General features: G+C 43.4%; 1 protein-coding gene across 1 annotated transcript in view; it reads right to left on the bottom strand.

Annotated features, from left to right (window-relative positions):
* The window catches only part of LOC126547183 (uncharacterized), a 261,800-nt gene that overhangs the window by 241,648 nt on the left and 4,750 nt on the right, over positions 1–15,402 (bottom strand). Inside the window, exon 2 of the mRNA XM_050195066.3 lies at positions 5,681–5,714. Within this exon, the coding sequence (XP_050051023.2) occupies positions 5,681–5,693 (13 nt within the window). The 5' untranslated portion in view covers positions 5,694–5,714. The remainder of the gene's footprint in view (positions 1–5,680; positions 5,715–15,402) is intronic.

Raw genomic sequence — 15,402 nt, 5'->3', positions numbered from 1 at the left:
TGACCTTCGATGATTACATTGACAGCAACAGCGCGGCGGCAACATGCGCAGAGCTCACCAACGAAAATATTGTGAATAAAGTGCGTGAGCAAGAAGATTGCAGTAGTGACAAAGACGGTGCCAACACTGGATCAACACAGGAAGAGGAAGAGACTGTGTCCAGCTCGGATGTTTTAGTTTTTCTAGAAAAGACACGCTCATTCCTCGGGTGCTGTAAAGATGTCCCCGATGACGTTCAGAGGAAGGTCGAGCATGTGGAGGCGTTCATCCTGCAGCGCTTGCTGTCTACTTGCCAGAAGAAGATTACAGACTTCTTCAAGCAATAAATTGTAGTTAAACTGTGCCTAGCATTCTTGTTTATTATTTACGTACGAACACGCGCATCTGCTGCAAAGGTATGTAATTTTCGTTGTTGTGTTACATTAGTGACATGAAAATATTGGTTTTTCAGTACTACATTAAGTCAAATTAAGAAATTAAATTCGGCAGTCCCGCGAAGTTCATTGTAATGAGATTTTACTGTACATTTTCTGAGTACCTTGTACAAACCTGCATTGGAATGCAATAGCATAGGAAATGAGTGTCATAAATTGCAATAAAGTGCAAAACTGGGCAAGTTGGTTGATCTTCATGCTAAAAGCAGCAGGCGGAAAAAAAAGCAGCAACGGAAGACAGAGAAGTATACAGGACAGACACTGAACTAACAACTGACTGGTTTATTGCACACAGGAAAGAATGCATACAAACATCTGAAGCATCTTGTTCAGTTGCACAGTCTACGAACGATTTTTCGAGCTCCCTAGGCACCACGAAAACGTCCGAAAAATCGGCCAGTTGGAAAAAAATAAATGCATGTCATTTAGTGCCTTTAAGGGCTCAAACCGCCACAGGCACGTTCGAAAATGCTCTGAAGGCCTGTCAGTACACATACAGTCAACGACTGAATTTTCGGACGCCCAAGTTTTCGGGCATGCCTGATATTTCGGACGTCTTCGCGGCACCGCCACGAGCCCCATAGAATCAATGTATAAGGACATCTGAAGTTTCGGACGCTCGAACCCCCCGCCGTTCAATTTTCCGAAATTTTTGACGGACGGAAGGAATTTTTGGCTCCTCGCGCAGCGCCCTTGAGAAGGAAATCCACTTGAAGCCGAAGCATATCACCGCTTTGAAGCACAACTAGCCGAATCTAGTCGTCACACACCGATTTGGTCTGGCCACGCTGGCTATGTTCATCGCCGCACTTCCGCCTCCGGCGGAGTTTCCGGAGCGGCGCCATTTTGTTTGTTTGTTTGCGCAGGCCACGTTTTGGCTAGCGTGGTGTGTGGTTGTCTGTTGTGTCAAGTGTGCTCTGCGACGCTAGGCCTAGGTGCTTCGACGCTCGTGAGCGAACTCCACTGTTCGCAACTTGAGGATTTCGCTTGCCTTCGATGGTGCCCACTCCGTCTTCGTCGTCCTCGCCGATGGCATCGAAGCGCGGAAAGCAGTACCGTCGGACGACGTGATCAACGACCTCCGCTCTGCTGGGGTTTCCATACCCACGGAAATAACTTTTGAACAGTTTGTTGACGCTGACAACGAGCTCGACTTCCGCGCAGAACTGACTGACGAGGAAATAGTCCGTCGGGTTGTGGGGGATTCAGAAGACTCCGATGTTGAAAATGAGGAGCCAATGCCTGCGCCACCTACAGGCGCCGAGTTGACGCGAGCACTGTTGACTCTTTCATCGGTGTACAGTGCTGACATGACCCTTGCTCAGATCGAGGCGAATATGATCGCATGCAACCGGAACGCCGTCAAAACAACAATGAACAAGTTCTTCAAGCCACTGCAGCAATAACACCGCCTGCCCGACGATGCACATGTACATAATAAACCGGCAGTCGGCTGCATACAGAGTTTTTGAACGCCTCTTTTTATAGCCAGTTCACTGATGCTGTGGCAGGGTTTCGGAAGCCTGTTACTTCGCCCTTTACTTCTAGATCTGAGAAAAAATAAAAAGGGTGCGTTTTTTTGCATGCATTCATTTTTTCGGACTGCCTGAATTTTCGGACGTTTTTACGTTCCCTAGAGGGTCCGAAAAATCGTTCGTTGACTGTATTAGGCATATCAGTGCTAGTACTGTGACAGGAAATACCGGGTGCACGCGTGTATAATTAAGGAATACATACTGTGTTCCGTGGCAATACCCCCTCCCCCCGCTTGTTATGCTTCACTGCAATACTTTTGCGTATACTTCAAGTAACATTTCTGTACAGAGGCAAAGCTGACTTTCAGGAACCGGCATTATGCAACGCACCGTGTGTTCCAAGTTTCTAAGCCAATCGCGAGGACCACAAAGGCGGAGTCCGTGCCATTGCTGACAGCAGCTAATTCTTTCAATAAAAAACTCGGCATCCAACGGCAAGAAGCTTCATAGCGAACGTCGAAGCAGCTAGGCCTAGCGTTGCCGCAGTGGCGGCAACGGCTGCCAGCAGATCTGCGTGCGAGAGTGTCGGTTTGAGGTGGCGAAGTAATCAAAACGGCAGCGGTGGTGCCTTTGATTATTGCCGTTTCAGACCTGCGGTCACGGCAAAACGACCGGAAAATCGGACGGCGAAGAGTTCTTGCGTCGGAAAAGTCACACATTCTGATACGTTGACTCTATGGGGTACGTGGCGGTGCCGCGAAGCCGTCCAAATTATCGGGAATCTGGAAAGTCGGTCGTTGACTGTACAATGGCAACTCCTCCAGCCGACGACAGGGCATCAAAGACGATTCATTACGATTCCTGTCTGTTACTCGAGCCAGCATTACCGTGACTTTCGACCCTTTCAATAAAATTGCCGCTAATTTTCCCTGATAGAGGCCCAAATTCCCCGAGTTTTCTCTGACTTCTTCCAGACTACTCAAAATCCCTGAGAATTCACGGTTTTCCCGGTTGGTAGACACCACTCTGCTGTTCCGAAATTTGTTTGAAGTGAAACATTTTTGCATAGAATCTACAAGAAAACTGCCGGGGATTTTTAAAAAGTTCGTTATTCTGAAATATTCGATAAACCGACGTTCGTACAACTGAGAGTTTACTGTATTCGCGAGGGCACAATTGAGTGTCTTCAAATTTTTTGTTCTCGCTACCCACGGGCTGCTGGAGCCAGCCGGGCGCATACGTTTTCTCGTGTTGCCTCGACCACCAAGCGCACTTCGGTGCGCGATCGTTTTTCTTTGGCCAAGTGGATTTTCACCTGGCAGTGCTATGGACGCTTTCTGACTAGCAGACGAGAAAAGGGAACAATGGTCGCTCGCCACCATCACTGTGGGGACTCGACGGATTACAACACGCTCACTTGTGTGCAACTTCTCCGAAAGTCTTGTCTCGCCGGTGTAGGATACCGAGCAGTATGCGTACGCTTCTCTGTGGACCAAGCGTCTCAAGTTTTCTTCTATATTCCTTTGGTAGCCACATTAGGTGCCCAAAGTAGGCATTCCATTGTGGCCAACATGCTTTCCTTTGTGTTTTTATTTCCATGCCCCCGGCCCACAAAAAAAAAAAAAAAAAGACATTTTTGCGGTGCTGCAAATCATCGCACGGCGAAAGTTCGATTTTGTTACTTCTCATGCGGAAAGTAATGAGCCACGGGATGCTTCAGTTGCCGGATACTCTTACTATATTACTATTGCAATAGCAATTATATGGACACTCCAGGCACACTCCTGCCATCGCCGTCGCCCTCATGTTCAGTATAAAGTCCAAAGGCGACAATATCATGACCACGCCACATGCCGAGTAAAAGCGTGGGGGAGGTTGGAGGGGGGGGGGGGGGGGGGGGGCATGGGTGAGCCAGGTGAGCCGACGATGGTGGCTCAGTCTTATGTGCGCAAAGGAGAAAGCGGGGAGGAAGCGCACCGTCTCCTGTCGAGCACGATACATCAGGGAGGGTTACCCGCGGTGGTTGCTCAATGGCTATGGTGTTGGGCTGCTGAGCACGAGGTCGCGGGATCGAATCCCGGCCACGGCGGCCGCATTTCGATGGGGGCGAAATGCAAAAACACCTGTGTACTTAAGATTTAGGTGCACATTAAAGAACCCCAGGTGGTCGAAATTTCCGGAGTCCTCCACTATGGCGTGCCTCATAATCAGAAAGTGGTTTTGGCACGTAAAACCCCATAATTTAATTTTTTAATCAGGGAGGGAGGGGGTGCTGTGATTTGTTAATCTGTGGTTGCGCAACATGTTTATTTGCCTTGTTTTGTGAAACGATGTACATTGGAAAGACTGGCACCTGTCTTAACAAACTGGCACCTGCTTTAACAAAAAGTTAAGCCAGCAAAACAAAAATTGAAAAGGGCACACCTTCATCACATCTGTCAGCACATTGTCGTACATTTTTTTTTTTTAAAGCACATCACCTTCAGGCATGTGGATCAAAAAGCACGTGAAACCATTGAAGCTCTCCACATAAAGAAAAACCATGAACATTGCATTTACATCCCATCTATCAACCTGCACAACTGTGAAATCGGCCTCCCAGAAAGATGTGGCACATACCAATAGCGTGAGGGTGCGCGCGCAGGCGGAATGTTTGTCTTTATTCTTTGCTGTGTGCAATAAACCAGTCAATTGTTAGTTCAGCACCTGTCATGTGTATTTCTCTGTCTTGTGTTGCCGTTCTTTTTATTGCTTTTGTCATAAATTGATGTTTTTTTTTTTCCACAACAAACATTGCCTGATGAACTAGCCTTTTGCAATGCCTTTATACTCAAATGTATGTTTTAGCAGTGCTTGGTCGTTAATTGTTTGCCTTTCTTTAACATTCTGCCTCTACTGACCGTCCCACACACAATAACTCAACTTTAGAATACAAAGTGGTGTTCTACATTTTGGAATTATGCAAATGTAATATTGCATTTGAAAGAAGCAAAAAATAAAGTGCTAAGAGCCACATGAAAAATGACCTTGCCTAATTGCAGCCCTATTATATGACAGGTCACAGGAGAAGTCAAAACCCAACGAAAGCAGTTTCTTGTGAAGGACAGATAGAATACAATGTCCACTCATAATTATGAGCTCTAGCCTCTGCTAAAAGGCAAGTAACATGTCCCAGTCTTAGAAAATCCTTATGTTGAAATAGCAAAATTTACAAAGCAACCTATGCCTGTGCCATTTCGAAAGAGGCAGTGGGATGAACGGCCTCATTTGTGCTATGTACTTTTTGTGCAAGGTTCATCCAAACAAGATGGAAGTTCACAGGATCACAAGGTGATCAACAGAGGTCTAAACAAAAAAATGTGTCAGACTGGTGCCAAGGTTTCCACAAGGAGATTGTCAGTCATCCTCCTTTGTCGGAACATTGGCTCAAGCCTGAAAGATCCCTAGTCCAACCACTGCCAACCACAACAGGCAGGACATGCAGTTTTAAATCGTCAGCCTAGTGGATCATTACACAGGAAAATATTTTGCACAAGTGATAATTTGGTTAATTTCAGACCTTTGTTGCTGTGTTCCGTAAACCTGTGTGTATTAGTTTATTATTCCAGCCCACTTAACACAATAATGGGATTTTTTGTGTAGTAACATGAACTGCTCAACGACATAACTCTGAAACAGCAAGAACATAGTCACTTCAGTAACTTTTTTTTTCTTCTGCAACAAGCATGCTAGTAAAGAAAGAGATGTGCTTTGTGGCATGCAAATACTCACAATAAAATATCATGATGAAAGTGCTTGACTGCACCTGCAAGCAGGAGTACAAAAAGAAAAATCCTTTAAACATCAAGAAATCTACAAAACCATACAGCATTAACACAGCATGAAACAGCTCCTGTGTCAATTATGCATGTTATTGTCTTAGCTTTTTTTGTAACATTACTTATAATGGCTTATTGCGTGTAAAACTACTTAGGGTGAGTACAAAGGACAAAGAAGCAAAGGAATATAACCTCTGACAAAAGAAAGTTCAGCTGTGCCAATTTTGTCTTTCCAACTTTTCATGTTAACTTATGCTCTAACATACTGCATATTATTCATGTTAAAATATATGCCAATATACAGAAGTGCCTCTGCTCACCACTGCAATTCATCCAGAGCACTATAGACCATACTATTTTCAATGTAGCCTCCATGAGTTATACATTCCAGCAAAATGGAAAAGAAAAGCTGACTGTCTTTTCACATCCACTAAAAATTCAATTATTTTGCACTATTGGTTTTGAAGTTTTTGTGCAATTTCTGCATTAAGTGTCATGCTTAATGCTTCTCCTACCTATGCCTATTTCATTCCACCTATGCTTCTCAGCACATGTGGAATGAAATTAGGTATGATTATTTTCAGTATATTTGGAAAGTGCTTAAAAAAATATTCTGTTATATCTTGTAAAGGCAACCTGAAACTAAAGCCATTTTTTTTTAAACATCAAGCCTTCTATACAGGACATTTCACTCAAATTGGGCCAAACTTCAAATATTCACGGAGAAACTCCTCTGGAAGTTGTCTAAGCACGCGTAAGCATTGTGTCACTTGCTCATCTTCACACAGCCCAGTGTCATTATCAATGTTATGAAACTTGATCCAGCCAGTATAAACAACGGCGCGCGGTGAAACCAACTGCTGCCGACGGATGGCAACACAAGGTGAACTGATGATGCAAGCAAACTACTGCAGGTTGCGGCGCCAGGTGCGCTGATAACAGTTCGATCATTATAAGCCGTTATCACTCTTTAGTGCCTTATCCATCAACGCCGAACCCTTATCAACCGTACTCCAGTGTGGCTGCGTATGGCGTAGCTGCGCGGACCCTATATTGAAAGCAATCTGCAATGGGGACAGAGTGCACCAAGTACTGATAGCTTCATGTGCACTGTCTTCATGTTAAAGCGAGAGGCAGCACGAAGGTCAATTCGCCTAGCTGCTGTGAGCCCTATCTTCTGTGGACCTTATCAAGACTGGCCGCTCAAGGCACTTTGGATGTATTCGTGGGCTTCTTTCACACTCAGAGAAAAACTTTTATGTAGCACATATTGAGCAACAGAAAGCTGTATTGGTAGTTTTTTATGTTGCTGTACAATTTTTTTATTTACACTTTTCATCCAATCATAATAATTGAGAAATTGATTGATTGATTAATTAAGACTAATTAGATGGAATGCAGAAAAAGTATCAGCGTATCTCCAAGCGACAGCGAACATTACCCTGGTTCAGACAAGCTACGTGGCATTTGCATATTTTTAAAGTTTGGCTCCAGTGACATGAAACATCCTGTATATAAACACTGTATAACCAAACAAATACAACTAATAGAATTAAAAACAAAAACAATCTGGGTCAGATTTTGTAACATTCCATTTTATTTTCCATTCTCCTTTGCACATGGCACACTAAGTGCCAATCCCCACGATCACGCCAACAAAAGCTACAACCCTAGCTACACCAAGTGTTTTAGTAATGACTGTACCCTATTAATGAAGATGAGGGATCTGAGACAAAATGCTAATTCATGCTGCCCAAAGGTAGGTGTCAGTTTGTACAATTGCTTATGTTATACTGAATGGTTTTGCATATCGAGAGCATATTTCACCGAATGCTTTCTCAAAAACATTTTATGCTAGCACACTATATTAAATTGGTTAAAAGTGCTTAAACATTCCCCCTATAGTTTTTTCCTGCCTCCTTGGGCACCACGTCATACAGTGATGCTAGTGTCGGCTACTTTCAGTTGAGTTGAACAGAGTTTACTCGTATCTCCTGGCGATGCAATTTTTCTTGTTATAGTGGCCTCAAAATGAAACTTACATGCAGTGTTCGCATTTTCTACAACATAATATCACTGCAGTTTACTCCCTGCACACACCTGCAGTGCAAAAGGATGAGCAGCGCAGAACACTGGTGCCATCAATTTCTCTGTGGCCAGAAAACACCACACTGCATTGATGTGCATGCGAGATAACTTGTCCAAGATCGATTAGCTGCCATAGCCACTGCACTATTGTTATTTTTTGTAGCGTTCCATCTCTTCCCTTTCCTTCCCCTGTGAATCCTCGCAAAGTTTCCACAAAGCCCAGCCTTTCGACATGAACTCATTACACTTTTCCCCTTAATAGTGTGCACAAATTCATGTGCACAGACCAAAGCTGTAGCAGGCAATCTGCATTTTGAGGTGGCATTGTTCAACTGCTTTGAAGAAATGTCGGCATTTATTGAATTTAAGTTTTATTTTTACGGGCACAAAATGACTATGTATACATATTTTACTAAAATAAGCCAAATGAAGCGGCATGCATTAAGTATTCCCAGTGATGTCACAAGGGGATCATTTGCCTGAGTGACGTCACTCAGCCATCCTACGTAAAATGAGCACAAAGCGGCTGAAATCGCAAGGGTGGCACCACTGCATTCAATAGTGATGCAGATGTTTAAAACCCAATAATAAACTACACTGTTTAGGCAGAGCACTTAAACTTGGCTCTTGATGATGAAACTTGGCTCTTGGCTCTGACTTGGTGCATTTGTACAAAATTATCAAAATCATTTCACAGTCCCTTTAGGATGCCTGCTGCGATTGTATAACTGAACCCAATCACTGCTTAAAGTTTGTACACTCAATAGGAATCCCCAACTTGCACTAACTTCGAGGGATCAGACTCCAAACACTTCATACAACATACACAGATGTCCTCTATAGTTTCAAAAAAGAATCAAGGTAACTAAGGTTTTTTTTTTTGTTGTTAATAACGAACGTACGAAGGCAACAAATAATAGAGCCTGATATAGCATGTGGGAAATTACCAGTGCTTTTGAACTGAAATGCATGACTGATAAGAAAAAGAGAAATGAAAGAAGATTTTTGCTGGTGAGAGCCGAACCCACAACTACTGCTGCTTCATTGTTTGTTGGCTAAATATGGTTTGTTCGCTTCATGTAGGCTTTCCATAAATGTAATTCGTAATATGCGAAAGCATATTTCATTTCACAGCTGGAGACAAATATACTTAAATTGGTTCTAGTTGTAGGACTCCTTAGGTGGGCAAGCTTTGAGCATTAAATGGCTTCAATTCTGCAATTTTATTGTGTATAACAAGATGCAACAAACTCAATATTTTGGCTACTGAGACTACTACTAAGTAGCCAGGCTACTAAGTAGTAGTAGTAGTAAGTTGTTGTAATAAGGACACAAGGAAGTATGAAAAGGACCATGGACATTGTAAATGTCTCACTTCTCAGTGGACACTTGAACTGTTCTGTGGCTGTGAGAAATATGGAGGCTAAGAGTAAAGAGAAGAAAAAGGAATGTTACAATAAATAAAGGAGACACTACACCCAGTGCAATGAAAACATACAATGGCATTTATTGTATCTTCATACAAGAATGTCAGCTAGCCAAACTATACACAAGGAATTAACCATGATGAGGAATCGTGAGGGTTCAAATCCCCACAAAAGTATCTCGAATGAATGTTTACCCATGCCCGACACTTAAGTCATTCCTGGGTGTGGTCTCACAAATGGTGCATTAGAGTGATTAGGGGTGCTATTGTGCAAGCTGCAAGCATCTCGCTTTAGTTTACGAGTGGTCAAGCGATGCTCTGTCCGGAGACGAATGTCGCTTGGCCACTCACAAACGCAAGAAGTGCCAAAAAGCATTAGCATTGAGAAAAGGCATCGCTCCGAAACGGCGGCCCAATAAGCCCTCCAGGGCTTGATCCTGCAGAACGAACCAACAAGCGTGCAGTCGGCCTGCACGCAAGTGTCCTCCAACCGAAAAGGAGAAAGGCAGTTCCCCATGCACCCGAATGTCGTAATAGTGTTAGCATCAAAACATTCACACCATCTCTTGTCATAATGAATCTCCTGTATTCCTCTGCAATTACAACGTCAACTTCCTCTGCCGTGTTTGTGCTACGCAGGAAAGCTGAAAGCCAGGAGGCACAAGCCATGCAGGAAAAACATCAGGGGATGTGAAAGTGCCGCACTCAAACATCCTTTACTATTTCATTTTTATCCCTTTACAAAATAATTGGTCACCATTTATAAAAATTTCAGCACAGTGGCTGTCTTACCAATGAGCAAGTGCAAAGAGAACCTGTTTCTCCTAGTTTCACCTATAGATAACAGTTTCGATTAAATGCCACGTAGCATGTGTGCAACATTTAATGAGCCTGCTGATGAGAGCAGATCACAAATGGCTCACTTGGCCTTTGTGTGCCTCAAGTTCATTCTTGCCTATTTCAACCATGGTAACATTAGAGGGTTCAAAGGTTTGACTCCTTTCAGTTCAAGTTCATAGTGGGGAATTGTTTTTACACATAAAACAATTTCTCTATTTCTTAAAGCACTTCTATGCAATCAGTGCAAAACCAACCTGGAAACACAAAACAATATTACCTCTCTGGATCAATTAATTATTAAGTGAATGCATCCAACTGAAAATGGTGATTCCTTATAACGAAAGTTTTAGGCCCTACTTGGCTCCTTGCTGGGGTTAAATGGCAGAAGGAATGCAGTGCAGCTTTATAGATGATCCTCAAAAGAAAGGGAGGTGTTTTCACACAGGCTGGTATGCTGTTTTTCTGGTATGGTTGGCGGCTGAGAGAAAGGGTGACTAGATCAGGGGGCAGCAGTGGCACCACAGTAAAGGAAACTTTTGTGTTGCCTCTCTCTCCTCTTTGTCATAAGTGCAAGCAGTGAACACGTATAGCACAGAGGTTACCCTGGAAATGACTGTTGCTGTTCTGCATGCTTTGAATGCGCCACAGCTCGAGTAATAGCTTTTCACAGAGGTTGGTCTCAGTAGGACTTCTTCAGAGGCAATACCATCCAGCAATACCATACTACAGTCAACTTCCATTAATTCAACAGGATGTCTATCAAGTTGACATTCCCAAATTCCCTGAGTTTTCCAGGTTTTTCCTGAGTGCCTTTGCAATATTTCCCGAGTGACACAGAACTTTGCATTATGACAAGACGGGCTGAAACCATGTCACCCGATGCTGTCACTCCCTAGTAAGCATGTTTAAAAAATTAAAAGAACTACTTAACCCTTTGAGGGTCGATGCCGTATATTTACGACGCCGTCTGTACGTTTAAAAAGCGCGCCAATTTCCTCACTTTTTCTTTTCTGTCATGTGCTGCCACTATGTGGGAATACAGGGAATTTTTTCCGCGCACCTCCCTCTCTCAGTTTTCGTTGCATGGTTTGTTTTAGCGCTAGTTCGTTCCTGCGCGTCTATATACTACCGCTCGCACATTCGCGCGCATGCGGAGAGATGGCGGTTCGGGTTTTGTTTTCGCGGGCAGTTTCGGCATCTTGCGCTTGCAAAACAGATGGCTATCTCCTTAGTAATCGCTCAAAGGGCGACCGCCTATTTGTCGCTCGTTTAGTGCTCACAGGGGTGCGCATAGGAAGGATGCTGGCATGCATGCGTTTCCATTGCTTTTTTTTTTTTTTTTTTTGGCACTTGCGAAAATTAATTGCCCCTGGTTGGCGATATGATGAAGATTAGCGGAAGTTTGTCACACGTTGTGCTTTTTCGACGGGCACAGAACCACACAGTTTTCCTGAGTGCACGCACCTGGCAGTTCGATTATGCTATGGATGTACATATTAGATATTAGTGTAAGAGCAGGAACATTTGAGCCTTGCGAAATATTCTCGCGTGCGCATTTTCAAGGCCTTGAACTATGTCTATAAAAATGCATCAAATTTGTCATACTTAAAAGTTTATTTCCTTTTTTTTTTTTTGTTATGAATGAAGAGTACATATATACCAATGTAAAATATTTTTTTCTCACTTTACAGTCACCCTAGAAAAATTGCGGTAAATATTTTTGAAATAAGTCCCTAAGAAGAATTGAAATCTGCAATAAAAAGAAACTACCCTGGGCGGTCGCATATGGCGAAAAAAATCGACCCTCAAAGGGTTAGTCATGTTCGAATAGTGACTTCATCTAGTTTGAATAGTAAGGAGTAGTGCTTATTTTATTCATAAAAAAAGAAGCGAGAGGTTAGTAAAATGCACAGTGAATAAAATATCTTTGAAAAAAATGGTAAAACCCATTGCAAATTGAGTTGAACAGTCTCAAATATGAATAAAAAGGAGATGCCTACAGAAGCAAATCATTTAGAATATGAGCTATTTCTTATCAACTGATTTCATAGGTATGAGGCCCGAACTTTGTCACAAGTGAGATTCTCTCTCAACAGCTGGTATTTGCCAACCTTAACTGTCCCGATATACTCTCAGCTCCCTCACAACACCTCAGTGTTGCGTTTCACTGCTTTGAAGAGTTCATGTTGGTTTATATGGGGGACACCTGCATCTTGACGTCAGCCAACACTTTGTTTCTTGAGCTCAAGCTCCTTCAAAGAAGCAGCGGCACGCTTCCTTTTTTCTGTATTTCTCAATGCGTAGGACCTTTCTGTTGTCGTCATATTTCCGCAACACATTCGCCCCCCATACCATTTGAAGCGTCCTCAGTCAACGTCCCGATTTTTCAGACTCCCTAGGGGCCGCGAAAACGTCCAAAAAATCGATCAGTTCGAAAAAAATGAATGGATGTCTTTTAATGCCCTTAAGGGCTCCAATCGCCACAGACACATGTGAAAAAGCTCTGAGGCCCTGCCAGTACACTTACTAGGCATATCGGTGCTCGTACTGTGACAGGAGATGGTGAGTGCACATGCGTATAATTAAGGAATACATACTCAAGTATTATTGCGCAACAAAAAAGACGCAGATGTAAGAGAAGAACGCACACCAAGCGCAAGCTTTCAACTCCACAGTTGAAAGCTTGCGCTTGGTGTGTGTTCTTCTTCTCTTACGTCCGTGTCTTTTTTATTGCTCAATAATACTTGGGTAATGGATTACCAACTTGCCCGGAATGCTGCTCTCATTGAATACATACTGTGTCCCGTGACAATTGCCCCTTCCCACGCTTGTTAAGCTTCACCATGCAATATTTCTACATTGAGGCGAAGCTGACTTTCGGGAACCAACATTATGCAATGCGCCATGCTTTCCGAGCTTCGAAGCCAATCGCGACGACCACAAAGGTGGAGTCGGTGCCATTGCTAGGCCTAGCGTTGGCACCATGTTGGCTACGGCTGCCAGAGGGTCTGCCTGCGACAGTGCCGGTGGTGACTTCGATTGCTGTTTCGGACCTGCGGTCACGGCAAAAAGTCCGGAAAATCGGTCTGCGAAGGGTTCTTGCGCCCGAAATTTCAGACGTTCTTAAACACCGACTCTATGGGGTACGACGTGGAGGTGCCGCGAAGTAGTCCGAATTATCGGGCGTCCAGAAAGTAATTCGTTGACTGCACACTGGCAACTCCAGCCGACGACACAGCATCAAAAACGATTCGTTACAATTCCTCTCTGTCACTCGAGCCACCATTACCGCGACTTTCATTCCCTTTCAATAAAATTGGATCATTTTCCCTGATAGAAGCACTAATTCCCCAAGTTTTCCCTGAGTATTTCCAGACTATTCAACATCCCTGAGAATTCCCAGTTTTCCCGGTTTTCCCGATTGGTAGACACCCTGTTCAAACCTGATTGGACCGACAAAATTGATTGAATTATCCAATGGGTCAACGTAAACAAGATGCAGAAGAATTGCCAAACACTGCTAATTCATTTGGCAGTATTTGCTTGATCCTAACAGGCTGCCAGATTAAATGCACACCCAATTTCTGTGAGCCCAAAGTAGAAAACTACCATAGTAATTACATTAAAGTTCCTAAACAAAGTAGAAATCTAATGTGCACCCAATTTTTAGCAAGAAAAATGGACAAGAATCTAATACATGTTGCACAATGGCAGTCAGTTATCTAAAGTCAGCTTCACCACTGCACGGACTCTTTTATAATGGTGTCACACGACCACTTTTTTTTTTTCTTTGTAGCTTACGCAAAGAAACCAATCGTGACCGAGAAATTCGATCCGGATCGGGCTTGATTGCGATCGAAAGTGCGGCGTGTGACACCCGTATTAGAAGTCTGCTAGACTGCAATATATCCATGTTAATCTGTAAAGCAAACACACTGCGAAGGCAGTTTTAGTTTCGTATCCAATTGCACCATGCTGGCAATGTTTAGCCCAATTTTCTTGAGAGAAACGCATGTGCTATAATCGGGTAAATACTAAAATCAGACATTGTGAGCTATGGTTCCTGTTTCGAAATCTTCATAGTGAGACCGAAAATAGACGTTTTCCACAGAAAAGTTGACATGTTCAATGCATTCACTGTCCCCTAAGCTCCATGAGACAGACACTGCCACTAGAGGGCATGCTATTGGGGTCACCATAGTGGTCAGGCAGGCACATGCATGCTGACTGATCAAGTTTGAATAATCCGGTGAAGCCAATTTCAGGATCGAAATAACGAAAGTTTGGGATCGTAGAAATACCAGGTAGTCTACCAAGTGGACATTTTCAAATTCTCCCGAGTTTTACAGGTTTTGCCTGAGTGACACACAACTTTAATTTATGTCAAGACAGGCTGACATCACGTCACCCGATGCTGTCACTCTCAAGTAGGCATTTTTAAAAATAAAAAAAAAACTTAATCCAGTTTGAATAGTAAGGAGTAGTGTTTAACTGAAAGGAGGGCATAGTAAAATGCCCACAAATTTCAAGCATATTCAATTATGAAAAGAGATGCATACAGAAGCAAATATTTGCGAAAATGAGCTATTTCTATCAAGTGATAGTAAGATCATTGGTATAAGGTCCGAACTTTGTTACAAGTGAGATTTTCTCAGCAGCTGGAAAGTCAACCTCAACTGTCCTCACATACTCTCAGCTCGTGCACAATGCCTCCACTTTGCGTTTCACTGCTTTCAAGAGTTTATTTTGGTTTGGATGAGGGTCACCTGCATCTTTGCATAAGCCAACACTTTGCTTTTTGAGCTCAAGCTCCTTCAAAGAAGAAGCAGCACAGTTCCTTTTCCGATCATTCCTCAATGCAACGGTCATTTCTGTTCTTGTCCTCTTTCCGCCGCGCATTTGGCTTACTGAGCATTTGAAGCATCCTCTTGGTCAGTTGTACAGACAACGTCCGATTATTCGGACTCCCTAGGGCGATGAAAATGTCCGAAAAAATGAATGCATGTCTATTACTGCCCTTAAGGGCTCAAATCATCACAGGCAAGTCCGAAAACGCTCTAAGACCTGCCAGTGCACTTATTAGGCATATTGGTGCTCGTACTGCGACAGAAGACGGCGGGTGCACGCATGTATAATTATGGAATGCGTACTGCGTCCCGTGACAATTGCCCCTTCCCACGCTTGTTAAGCTTCACCGCAATACTTCACATACGCTTCACCGAGCCGAAGCTGCCTTTCGAAAACCAGCATTACACAACACAGCATGCTTTCTAAGCTTCGAAGCCAATCGCGAGGTCTACAGAGGCGGATTCGGTGCCATT

The sequence above is a fragment of the Dermacentor andersoni genome, chromosome 1 (assembly GCF_023375885.2).
Source record: "Dermacentor andersoni chromosome 1, qqDerAnde1_hic_scaffold, whole genome shotgun sequence".
NCBI classification, from domain to species: domain Eukaryota; kingdom Metazoa; phylum Arthropoda; class Arachnida; order Ixodida; family Ixodidae; genus Dermacentor; species Dermacentor andersoni.
Note: the sequence above shows the minus strand (reverse complement) of the source record. Positions and strands in the feature narration are given on the sequence as shown.